The sequence below is a fragment of the Eublepharis macularius genome, chromosome 1, assembly GCF_028583425.1.
Source record: "Eublepharis macularius isolate TG4126 chromosome 1, MPM_Emac_v1.0, whole genome shotgun sequence".
Classification (NCBI taxonomy): Eukaryota; Metazoa; Chordata; class Lepidosauria; order Squamata; family Eublepharidae; genus Eublepharis; species Eublepharis macularius.
Window position 1 is genome coordinate 134,303,497 of NC_072790.1, and position 12,064 is coordinate 134,315,560.

The 12,064-nt window shown below is 42.3% G+C and overlaps 1 protein-coding gene across 4 annotated transcripts in view; it reads left to right on the forward strand.

The window, feature by feature from the left end:
- Positions 1 to 12,064, forward strand: part of ZDHHC14 (zinc finger DHHC-type palmitoyltransferase 14) — a 97,892-nt gene that overhangs the window by 52,516 nt on the left and 33,312 nt on the right. For all 4 annotated transcript variants that reach the window (XM_054969967.1, XM_054969980.1, XM_054969974.1 and 1 more), the window contains exon 4: positions 7,257 to 7,394. In XM_054969967.1, the coding sequence (XP_054825942.1) occupies positions 7,257 to 7,394 (138 nt within the window). The remainder of the gene's footprint in view (positions 1 to 7,256; positions 7,395 to 12,064) is intronic.

Below are 12,064 nucleotides of genomic sequence, written 5' to 3' on the forward strand. Positions count from 1 at the left end.
TTGAAATTAGTGGAGCTGTAACCTAACAATTGGGATGTTTGAAAGCTGGTGTTTTTCTTGAGACAGTGTTTTAATAATTGAGCTATCTCAACTGAACTGAAACTGTTGGTGGATATGCAGTTCATGAAATCTGAAACCTAGAACTTCTTGACAATGTAGGTGCAACCATCAATTTTGGGAACACGGCCAAGAAATGCATAGTTTGGGTAGTCCACTATGATAACAGATTCTCTATCCAATACAACTACAAATTATATGTCTAATAGGTATGTGTGGCACCATTATGCAAATTTAAAACAAAAAAGTCCACTTAGGTTAGATCCAGAGGAGTTAGTCATGTTAGTCTGTAGTAGCAAAATAGTAGAGTCCAGTAGCACCTTTGAGACTAACCAAATTATTTGCACCATAAGCGTTCAAGAGTCATGCATCTGACGAAGAGAGCTGTGGCTCTCGAAAGCTTATGCTACAAATAAGTTGGTTAGTCTCAAAGGTGCTACTGGACTTGTTACTATTTCACTCAGGGTAGAATTGCCAACCTCCAGGTGAGTTTGCTTTGGACTACCCTCCCTCTCCAAATCTCCAAGAATTTTCCAACCCAGAATTGGTAACTCTAACTCAGAGCTAGGGTAGATATCACGGCAAAACTAGGGAAGACTCCTAGTAAGATCCTACACTTAAAGAAGAGGGAGGGAAATTGAAACAAAGTTTAAAGGGACTGAGATCTCATGATGGTACCTCATAGTGTAGCCAGGTCTCCTTGACACCCCACCCCAGTGAGAGGGATGGACCTGAGACCTGGGTGATTCTCTTTGCACATACGATGATGTAATTTCCAGAAGTGACATCATCACACCTGTGGGGAGCTTGCCCATTCTGTGCTGGCCCAGGAGGTTTCTTTCCTCCTGGACCTATTCCCCAGGGTCTTTCCACCCACAGGCCAGGTGAGTGGCAGCAGGGGCGGGTCAGAGGCTGGGAGCATGGGATCCCCTGACCCCTGCCAAGAGACTGGCCACCCTAGTACCTCATGAAAAATTAGTAGCCTTTTGGGAATGTGTAAGCAACCAGACATTGCTGAGATCTCATTAAGTAGTCTTGGGAGATTTTTGTTGTCATTTATTCCAACATGAACCTGAAGCCGGGGGGGTGGGGGGGGCAGAGGACAAATTGGAACACAGAAGGGGCAAAAACTGAGTGGTGAGGGGGGAAGTGCAATGACAGTGGAGGCAGGGAGGAAAAGCAAAAGAGGGCAGTGAGGTTGATGGGGAGGAGGAAATTCCCCTCTCCCATAAATCCTTGTAGTTCCCTACTTTTATAATTCTATAACTTTTATCTATAGTAATACATGAAAACACATTTAAAAAGTGTTAAACTGACAGGATGTTCAGAAATTTCAACATCACAAATGGGGAAGAAAATACTGGAGTTTAAAACTGTAAAAAAATTTCATGATGGGTATATTATGAAATAAGATCTGGAAGACAATGATTTTAGTGACCAGCCTGTTGATAATCTGAGAGAGGGGAAGCAGGACCAAAACACAAACTCTGCTCATTATTTAAAGAACTTCCTGTCTTCAGGCCAAGTTTTTATACATATTACCACTGCTCGGTGGGTCTTTCATTAACGTGCCCACAGGAGTGGGCTATGGCTGAATCAGACTGATAATGAGATCAGTAATAAGGTCATGAGAGAGTATGTGAACGCCTGACAGAAATCTTGCATCATGTTGTTGCATGTTATCTTAATCCATGTTACCATGTTCCTGTACTAAAAACATTCTATGAAAATGATGAACAAAAATGAATGTAACTTGAAGCAGAAGTCAGACTCTGAAGTAAGAATTCTACTTTTTATTTTCCTGTCTTGGTCAAGATGCTTTTACTCATTTCTCTCTGAGTGGCATTTCCCATTTTTGCAGTATTACATTGTTGACCTGTGCTTAGTTTGTACTGGGCAGTGCCAAAGAGCGACCTCATGTATTTCCTTATTTCCCCCAATCACTGTAGAAAAAAAGTACTGTTGGTGGAGAGTTACAGCGGAGAAAGAAGTGTAGAATAAAGACCTCTCCCATGCTGCTTTTTGCTCTGGTGCTGTTTCCCCAACAACGCATGATTTGCTGCAGTAGCACAACATGATTGATACAGCCTTTTGATGCCAATTTTTAAAATATTGATGCCAATTTTTAAAATATTTTCCAAACCAGAAAGGATTGCTTTTAGTTAGGTTTGGAGTTGGTTTAAAAATGCATAAATACTTATTTCGGCACAAGCTTTATGCAATTATCTGCATCCCAGTAACGTGTTTTATGTAACAAATCTGGAATTTATAACGTTATTACTATTTCTCTTTCTCTGTTTTTGGAGAAACATTCTAGTTAAACAAGGCAGGCTCTGATTCCTCAGAATTTCTAAGGAACAGTCCTTTAATGCCTTCACAATGAAAGTTACAAAGAGGATTACAGAAGGTGATCTTTCTGCATATCATGGCTTACTAGCTATTCAAGATGTATTTAAAAAGCTCCAGTTTACTGAAGGACTAGTAGTGCACCCTATATCAAAGAGAATCTGGCCATTGTTTCTTAGGTAGAAGTGTATTGTTTAGGTTTCCTTGACTGTATGAACAAAACTCAAAATAATAAATGCTTCCATTTATTGTCTTTGAGCAGAAAGGGAGATTTTAGCTGCAAGAAAGAATGGTATAGAAAAATCCAGTGGGAGTTTTTAAAAGAAATCCTAGCAGTTTAGCTGTAAAGAAATTATTATTCTTTTCCTGTATTCATAATTCATTTAAATGAATATCATGTCTTTTTCAGTGAATTAGATTCAGTGCCACACATATGGTAATATAAAATAATAGGATTCAAATATGAAAAATATCCACTCATGGAAGGATTGTCAGCTCTTAATGGTTTGGAATTAGCCCAGAGACAAACCATCTTGGATGAATGATTCTCGAACAGCATATTAAGAACTACCACTGTACTGCAAAAAAATGTTACTAAGTAGATTGAAGTGATTGATTGTGGCTAACACATCTTAAGGAGATTTGGGGGTCGAGGGGGGAAAGTACAGGTAAAGGAAGGAGTCCATAACTGGTGCTTGCTTGGAGAAAATTAACATATATAGTTCAGAGTATCCTTCTCATCAGTACAGATATTACCTACGAATATACATAATCATAAACAGAGTATTTGGCCCTGGAAACAATGAAACAGTATAAACAACTAGAGAAATGTAGCTGGATCGTACTATTCTGTTAATCTGTAATTGATCTCTATCCTATTTGGTTTGTGTTTATTTTATTCAAGGGTGCACCATGAAATACAGAAAAAGCTTTTTCCAGGAATTCAGAAGTGCACTTTCTTGCTCACTGTGAGCAAGATTATTTTTTAAATTGGTGAAGCACTATTGTGGTACATGAATAGTGAGAGAGAGCTAAAGGCTCAGGATTCTTTTGTTTTTCATTTCCAAATCAGCCAAATATCAAAGGCAGTCAAAATTTGTGAATACCTGTTCCTTTTGGTCAGTAAGAGTCACCACTACTGGCAGAATGTAGCGTTTGTGGGATTAGAAGCAGCCTGGCAGATTATCTACCTGTGAGGCTTTCATTGTTCTGATTTCTTTAACAGAGATTTTTAAAAGCACTGCAAGGGTAATTGTCATGATTGCAAATTGCTTCTTGATCTTGAATCTGGATGTCACTCTATATCTTTTCCCATATTCATTCAAAACACTTTACTAATATTGCATAATCCAGTTTTGAAACATTCATTAAAAACTGTATTGTAACAGAAGGCAAGAAATATTGGAAACCTCTACAGCCATTAGTTAAATAAGTAAAGAACTATCCAAAATGAATGCATTCATACATTATGAAATCATAGTGGTGCAAATAGAGGCACAAGAGGCTATACTGCCAAACAAACACAGCTGTTCATGATCTTGATGGTTGCAACCAGGCTGCCAGAGTTGTGCACAAAGGCCTCTTTATCATCTTTGCCATTGTATTTTTTCATCAGTGACTTTTGTTAATACTAATTGAGCTTTTGTGTGTAAAAGCTTACTCTACACACCCTTCCAGCTCCACATCCCTCAGAAGGAGTCAATTTTAGCTGCCAGGGCTGGATGGCTATAGAGATGGAGGAGGTCAGCATGGCTCTGCCGATCTGGCACAGGGTCTCAGCAGCTGTTCCACCAAATTTTCCAGCTAGCCAGCACAGCACAGCTCCACCTGAACCAACAAGCATCTTTTAGGCAGTTGTCAAGGTAGCTAAGCTTGCCAACAAGCCTGGTCCCTTTAACAGTGGTGTCATGTGTGGAAATAAGCGGCTGAAGTTTTTAATGGCGCAATAACTTAAATTATCTGGCAAATGGGACATTTTTCTTTAAGCCTGTTGGCAACCTAGGAAAACCCCAAGACTGCTTCAGCTGGGCAATATATTATAGTTGCAGACCTAAGTATACTTTCCTGTAAGGAAGCCCCATCGAACAACACATGCTGTGCTTCCACGTACAACTACTTAGGATTCCTCCCTATATAACAGAAGGTGTTACAAGGATCTTTTGTAATATTCTAGATGATGCTAGAGTATAGCTCTGAAGCTGCACAGCAAATCCATGTTTTCATGACATATTTAGTTATTTATAGTCTGCTTTTTCAACATTCAAAGTAATATATAATATTTAAAACAATATATTCAGGTTAAATTGTTACACAAACCAGTAATTATATAAAACAACCTCCAAGTTACTAAATTATTAAATCCCCAAGCACCTGGTGAAATCTAAATGCCTTGCATTCCTTTTAGAAGACAGCCAGAGTTGGTCGTTCCAAAGCCTAGGAGAAGGTACTGCTTTTTACTTTAACCTCTTGCAAAGAGAATATACAAATCTGGGCTTGATCATCTGTCCACAGCTGGTAGGTAGACTGAAATTAAACAGTTTCCACTTTCTCAACTCCCTGCCACATTTATAGAGATGGTACATGAAAATAAAGAAAAACAGCTATACATTAAAGTTACAATTTGTCATGGCTTTGGATTCTATCAATATATTTTTTCCAAACCACATTATAGAGGTTATGATTGATAGAGCCACAAAATTGACCAAGGGGATTTCTCTACAAACCTTGGAAGGAAGTTTCAGGGCTGCAGAAAACCTTAAATCTGAAAAATAATCGAAGAATTAAAACTCCCCCAAATCATAGAAGCAACGCCTACAGCTTTAAGAAAAGAATGTCCACTGAACTTACAGTGATTGTTAGGGATTGCTAGGCAATCACTAGGGTTGCCATGCCAAGCTTGGCAACAGGTGGAAAGACTAGGGGTGGGAACAAGGGTTGTGTATGTAATGTTGTTAACATTGCTATGCCATTTCTGGATACAACCCAGAAGAGACAAAGGGTGGCTTTAGGAATCGCTGGAAACTCTGTGGTAAAGCCATAGTGACATTGCTGTTTTATTTTTTTTCCACCATTTCTTGGAGTAGGGGCAGAAAACAGGGCTTGCCAACAGGAAGTCTCCCAGCAAGTAGGAGGCCTGAAAAACCACAACAATATTGCCAAACCTTCCAAGCCTTGGTTTCTCTAAAGTGGACTGGGAGGCCAAAACAGTCCTGGAAAAGGTCTCACCCCTCCTTCCACTGTCGTGTTCCCTGATGAAGGAGGACTCACCGGAGACAGGCCCAGCACTACTGGAAACTCACTGCCCACACAACTTGGCCTGGTCCTGTGATGGTGGTCACCACAAAAAATTGCCGAGCCAAGCAGCGGCCACTACACAACTGGGCCCAGTCACAGCCCAGCCCAGCCCAGCTCAGCATTGGCTGCCAAACAGCCATGACAGACTTTTCCTGGGGAGAAGCTGTCAGGGTTAGGAAAGGAGAGGATACTGAAGACACAAGGAGCGATAAAGGTAGCTGGGTGGTTGATGGGAAGGCAAGATGGAAGAAGACCCAGTAGCAGTGATGCTGTCCTATTGAGCTCAGTGGAAGTGGCCAGTGAGCCTAGCTTGGCTTGGTGGCTGCCCAGCTGTAGCAGCAGCCATTGCACTGATGGGCATGCTTTGGCTTGGTACTAGGGTTGCCAGTCCCTCGCTGGGGGCAAGGGATCCCCCACTCCCACCCTCTACCCCCCTGTTTACCTGGTCGGCAGGGGAACGTGCCTCCCGGGGCCTATTTGGGGCCTAAATTGGGTCACTATGAAGCGCAGGAGCACTCCAGGGCCCTCCCAGCAGTACTCCCACACTCCACAGTGGGTTGAATCAGGCCCATTTGGGCCTGAAATCAGCCCACTGCAAAGCATGGGAGCAGTCCATGGCCCGTCGCGCTGCCCCAGCAACTGAATGCCAGTGGATTCACCTCCTGCTGTTCTTCTTCCCTCAGACGTTCTTGATAAATGAAGAGAGTGGCTATTAAGCAGGGAACTAATACAAGTTATAATAGTTACGTGGAAATGCCAGTGAATCGTTTATTAATTGAGACACGCACAGTAATAACCCAAAGGGCTGTCTCACTTGTTTTTGTTTTTGAAATGTTATGCATCAATAGGGTGCCCAGCTAAGTTTTGTTGTTGTTTACATTTATGTAAACTTATACATAAAAAAGCTATGAAAATGCTGAAAATTGCCAACTTCCTAGTCTCCCCCCTTCTGCTGAAGCCCAAAATGTCCCCTGAAATGTAGGTTCTGGGGACAAAGACAACCACAGAAAACCATGAGCAGGAAGTCTGCAGCCAAGGGGGGTGGGATAAGCAAAAATGGCCTTTCCCCATCCCTCAGTGGAAATCCTCCACTAGGTCCAACCCAATGACTTTTTTGTTGTGCTCTGGAAGAGGAAGCCCTGATGCAACATAAAGCAAATGAGAAAAGTGTGGAGACATATGTGGACCCAAAAGGACTTACAAAGAAGAGCAGAGAATTGCCAATAGCTCAATTTACATTTTGAAACACAGCCGGGGTGCATTTAGTATTGTAAGAGGCCAAGACTAATTGCAGTATGCACCTGCATGACATTACAATTTACACACAGAGTTCACATAACATTTGTACATGAAAACTCTTTCATTAAAGGAATATTTAACAGTATGTTTAAATCATTGTGTTTAAGTTCAGAAAATATATCAACATAAACACTGAAATAACTGGCATCTTTTTGACAAACAGAAACTTTAGTAACAGTTGTTATGACTGTCGAAACTATTCCCTCAAAATGATCTGTTTTTCTTAATCGTGTTCCATTTTTTTATCTTTTTTTTTCCAGAACGGTTTGATCACCACTGTCCCTGGGTAGGCAACTGTGTGGGGAAAAGAAACTACCGGTTTTTTTATATGTTCATTTTATCTCTGTCCTTTCTGACAGTTTTTATATTTGCATTCGTTATCACACACATCATCCATCGTAAGTATGCTAGAGAAAATATAGTAAAAATCAGATTATGCATGTACCCATTTGCTTGAGATGCTTTATTTTTAATAATAATCTTTTGATCTTTTGGGATATTTTTACCCTTTTCCTTTTGAGTCCCAAAATGGTGTGCCTTGTTTGGCCATCTGTAGAGCTTGCTCATTATTCATAATTAGAATCCTGGCTAACCTTAATACAAATAATGCATTTATTTGCTTTTGTTAGCTGCACTTCCATGTATATTTCTTTATGGAATAGCACAGAAGGAATATAATCACTAATGGAAATCACTATTCTCCTTCCAGAGTTTTGTTTTCTGCTTTGGCAAAGAGTGCAGGGATAGTTGAGGTATTCTGTTGAATGGCAGGAATCTCTATTTCCATAATATTTTTAAAACAATTTCTAGTCCATACTGTAATCAAAAACCAAAAAAAAAAGACTGACAGCTCCACAGAGTCAAGACTCACAGTGCAATCCTATGTGGTGGGGCCAAAAGTACTTAGGAAGCCAGCGAACCACTATGATGGAGAAGCTGTCCACTACACCAGCGACTTACATTGGTGGTTCTCTTCAGCACTGCGCCTTGGTTCCCTGCCTGCACATGGCTGCATCAGCCAGGGGCAGGTGGATCTGTAATGTAAATCCTTGTGTTGGCAGGGCAGGAGGCAGGCATGAGCTATCAGCTCCCTAAACCTTTTGGGGCTTGGGAATGCCCCCTGCAGCAGCAGAAACCTACACCATGAAAAATGATGACATAGAACCTAGGCACTGATTGTACAGGAAAAGTAGCTTCCCTCCCCACACTTGGCCCTGCCCAATGGCCCAGAGGGACATAGGATGCTGAAGCCACGGCCAATCTTCTTGCACCCCTGTGGGGGCCAAGCCCCTCCCTGGCACCCAATCACAGCCCCCTCCACATGAATTCTGACCAGGGTGCCCATTAACTCAGGTAAGTCTGGGTGCAGTGCAAAGTTCTGCCTGAGAGCTCTTAGAGCATGAGGTGGGAGAGAGTCCACATGGTGGTGGAGCAAGAGCACACAGGGGGCAGTTTGCAAAATTTGAGGAGTACTTTGAACTCATGGAGGGGAGGAGAGCTAAGTCCAGAATATCTGACTAACAACTCTAGTTCAAGTTCCCTTACAGGTTACCTATCTCCAGAGTCTTGGCTCAGAAGGCAAGCACGCAATAACAGGTAAGAAGGAGCTGTGGAGCTGGCTGCCGCGGCTCGCTCATTCACACACTCTCCCCGCTTTACTCATACACGAGCCAGCACCACTCTTCAAATGCACAGCTCTGTGGTTACGGCTGGCAGGCAGCCAGGAGGGGGCAGCCCCTGCCCTCAAGGCACTGTGGCCCATGCCTGCCAGAGAGGCAGTCATCCAGGGAGCTGCACTCAACAGAGCTGCCTTGGGTAGGGTGGTGAGGATGCTAGCAGCCCATGTTGGGACTGCTTGTAGATTCTCTCTACTGCACCCCCCCCCCCCGCATGCAGAGGAGAGACTACAGCTATGGGTGCTCACTCTCATAACTCCCCTGTAAGGGCAGCCATGCATCCCTTCAACTAGTTCCCTCACAGGATCAGAGTGCCAAGTAGCCACAGCAGCAGTGAAACAGTCCGATTCAGTCAAGAACACTTCCTCACTAGAGGGGCATTCATCATCTGGTTGCCTGCAGCACCTGTGACGATGGAGCCGCTGCTGCTCTCCCCAGTCATGGACACTCTCCCAGGATGGGGCAGACCTGGCTGATGCTTGTGCCAGGCCAGGCCCCTCACCATACATATCTCTGTTTCCCCTCAGGCAGATCGTAACCCATCAGGGAGGCCAAGGAGCATGGCTGTTTCAGTCCCCAATAATATTTCTCGACTGCTTTTCCAGCCCAGCCCCAGGAGTGCTTCCCCAAGCAGCCCACATCTCCACCTCGCTTCTGAAAATGGAGTATGAGGAATGTATCTTGCGGTTCTGATTGCTACGCAAACAGGCTCAGCTCCCTTCCCAGGAGAGGCAACATGCATCCAGACATCCTCTTCACTTTTGGCAGTTCAATAAAGTCTGTGTCAAACATCAATTCCCTCTCTGTTTGTTTGCTTCCCCTACTCAATTCCCCATAGGGCTACCCTTTCACTCGTCCTAGAAGATGGTCTCTGGCTCTGAGCTGCTAAGGATGGGTGGGCCCAAAGGGGCTCCAAGTGTGAGCAGTCCACAGCTGTCTGTAGTATAATATGCACTTATGATTAGCAGAGTAATAAGCCCTCTCACTAATGCTCTTCAAGCCGCAGTAGAGAACCGCCTGGCTGGGCGAGATATTGTTGACTCCCGACCAGGAGACTGGAATGTGAACGGAATGTTAATGGAATGCAGAGTGCCCTCCCTGCCTCAGGATGTGCAGCATTTCTGACAATAGAGGTGCTTGAGGGATTTTACTTAACAAACCATCAGACATTTCCTCCCTTCCCTATTCAAGAAACCCTGACTAAAATCTTATCCAGTAATCAAGAGCCATTAATAATCTCTGCTAAGTTTTTACTCTTCCTGGGAAAACATAATCTAAACTTTAAGTTCATTATCCAGCCCCGGAGACACTTAATCAAAACTGTAGCTTCATTGTCCGGCACCGGGGACGACCAATCTAAACCTCTCCGGCTCCTATTGTCACATCCCAGATTGCCAATCAAGGTTCCTCAGCCCTTTTGTCTATCCCAGGAGACAAGCATTAAAGTCATTATTTGGGGGGCTGAAGTCACCTTCTTGCCCCAGGGCCCATTTTGCCCTATAATTGATCGAGCCTTGACCCAGTCAAATTGTGCACATTTACTCGGATCCAAGTGCTGTACCTTCAGATTCTTCTGAGCCTCCCAGCAAAGGACGCTGGTCATTCAAGTCGCCTTCCTCCATGGACCTCTCTGTTCCTCTGCTGGTAATGAATCCTTTAACTATATCCAGTCTCCTCACTGCTTTTCCTGGGATTCTTGTGTGACTGTGATATACATATATATTTGCCTCTTACTGTATGTGCTTGAATTTCCCTTTTAAATAAAGATTCTTTGCTTTGGAAACCACCTGTATAATCAGTTTCCTTGGGAAAGGGAAATGGTAAAAATTGATGGAGGATCTCGCTTGTTACTGACCTCTCACAGCTTCTCCTTGTTTGCTAATTCCCCCAACTTGCAAAGAGACCCATCTAGGTAACACAAATGCCTCCACATCTTTGTGTGGCTCTGCTGCCAAAAAAGCAGGGTTCCAGTGTCACCTTGGGAGCTTCAGTCACACTTAGCTTTCCTCCCCTCTCCGTTTCTCCTGCTCAAATTCACTGCAGGTAGCAGAATGTGACTTGGAGTTGTTGCCTGTGTGCGTCTGGTGGGGGGTGTGCCTTGGAAACTCATTCTTTGATAGTGCTGCTGGCATCTGATAAGTCAGTCAGAAGACCACTGCATGCAGGGGGTGAAGTTGATGGCAGGATGTGTCAGGAGGGGTTGGAGCGACGTTCCGGGGTCTCTGGGGCTCTTCCACAAGGCCAGACCACTCTCCCTTTTACTTTGCAGAGGCAGGGATGGACTTCAAGAATCTTGCTCTGGGGAGGGGATGATGGCCCCCAAAGCAGTTTCTCTGATTCCAGAGGCCGTCATTCCACTCTGGAGGCCATCATCCCAGCACCAGAGCACAACTCTTGAGGTCCATCCCACATTTTCCTTGCATCTTTTCTTTTTTAAAAAAAAAATTATAGTATTTTTATTAGTTTTCAAGTAAACAGCAAATAGAAAGAAGAGAAGAAAAAATAACGAAGTAAGAACAGAGAAAGTAAAATTAGAAAGAAGAAAAAGAAGAAAGATAAATATATCCATCATAGCTTGTTTACAGCAATGCTCAATATATCATTAAACATTCTAATATGGTGTCAAAAGCCTTAGTAATATTGTCGAAAGCCTTTGACAATATATTCTTAGTAATAACCTATTCTTAGTAATAACCTATACTATTAATAGTAAGACATTTGAGTCCTTTTACATTCTTGGCAAATTCAAGTCTTTATGTTTATTTGTAATCCAATTGTAAAACGGTATCCAGGGTACGGCGAACTTTTTTTCAATTTTCCTTTTTAATATCATTGTCATTTTGTCCATTTCTGCTGTTTCCATGACCTTTCCCACTAGTTCTTCTTGAGTTTGTATTATTTGTTGTTTCCAGTAAAATGCTAATAGAATTCTAGCTGCTGTCACTGCATGTATTATAAAATGTTTTAAATCTTTATTGAATTCCTCTGGGATGCAGTTCAATAGAAACAATTCCGGCTTTAAAAGTATTGGTGTCTGTAAAATTGTATGGAGTAATGTATGCGTCATTATCCAAAATCTACGTACAGATTTACGTGTCCACCACATATGATAAAAAGTTCCTGTACATTTTCCACATTTCCAGCATTTACTTGGGGTATTTTTATACATTTTAGCCAATCTATCTGGAGTTAGATACGATCTATAAAACATTTTATATAAATTCTCTTTAAAATTATTTAGTTATTTTCATATTATTATTCATATTAACCTTCCATACTTTATTCCATTGTTCTGAGTCAATCTCATATCCCAAATTTTGTGACTATTTAATCTTTGTGACTATTTAACCTTTTACCACTTCATTTTCCTTCTTCATTCACATTAAAAGTTC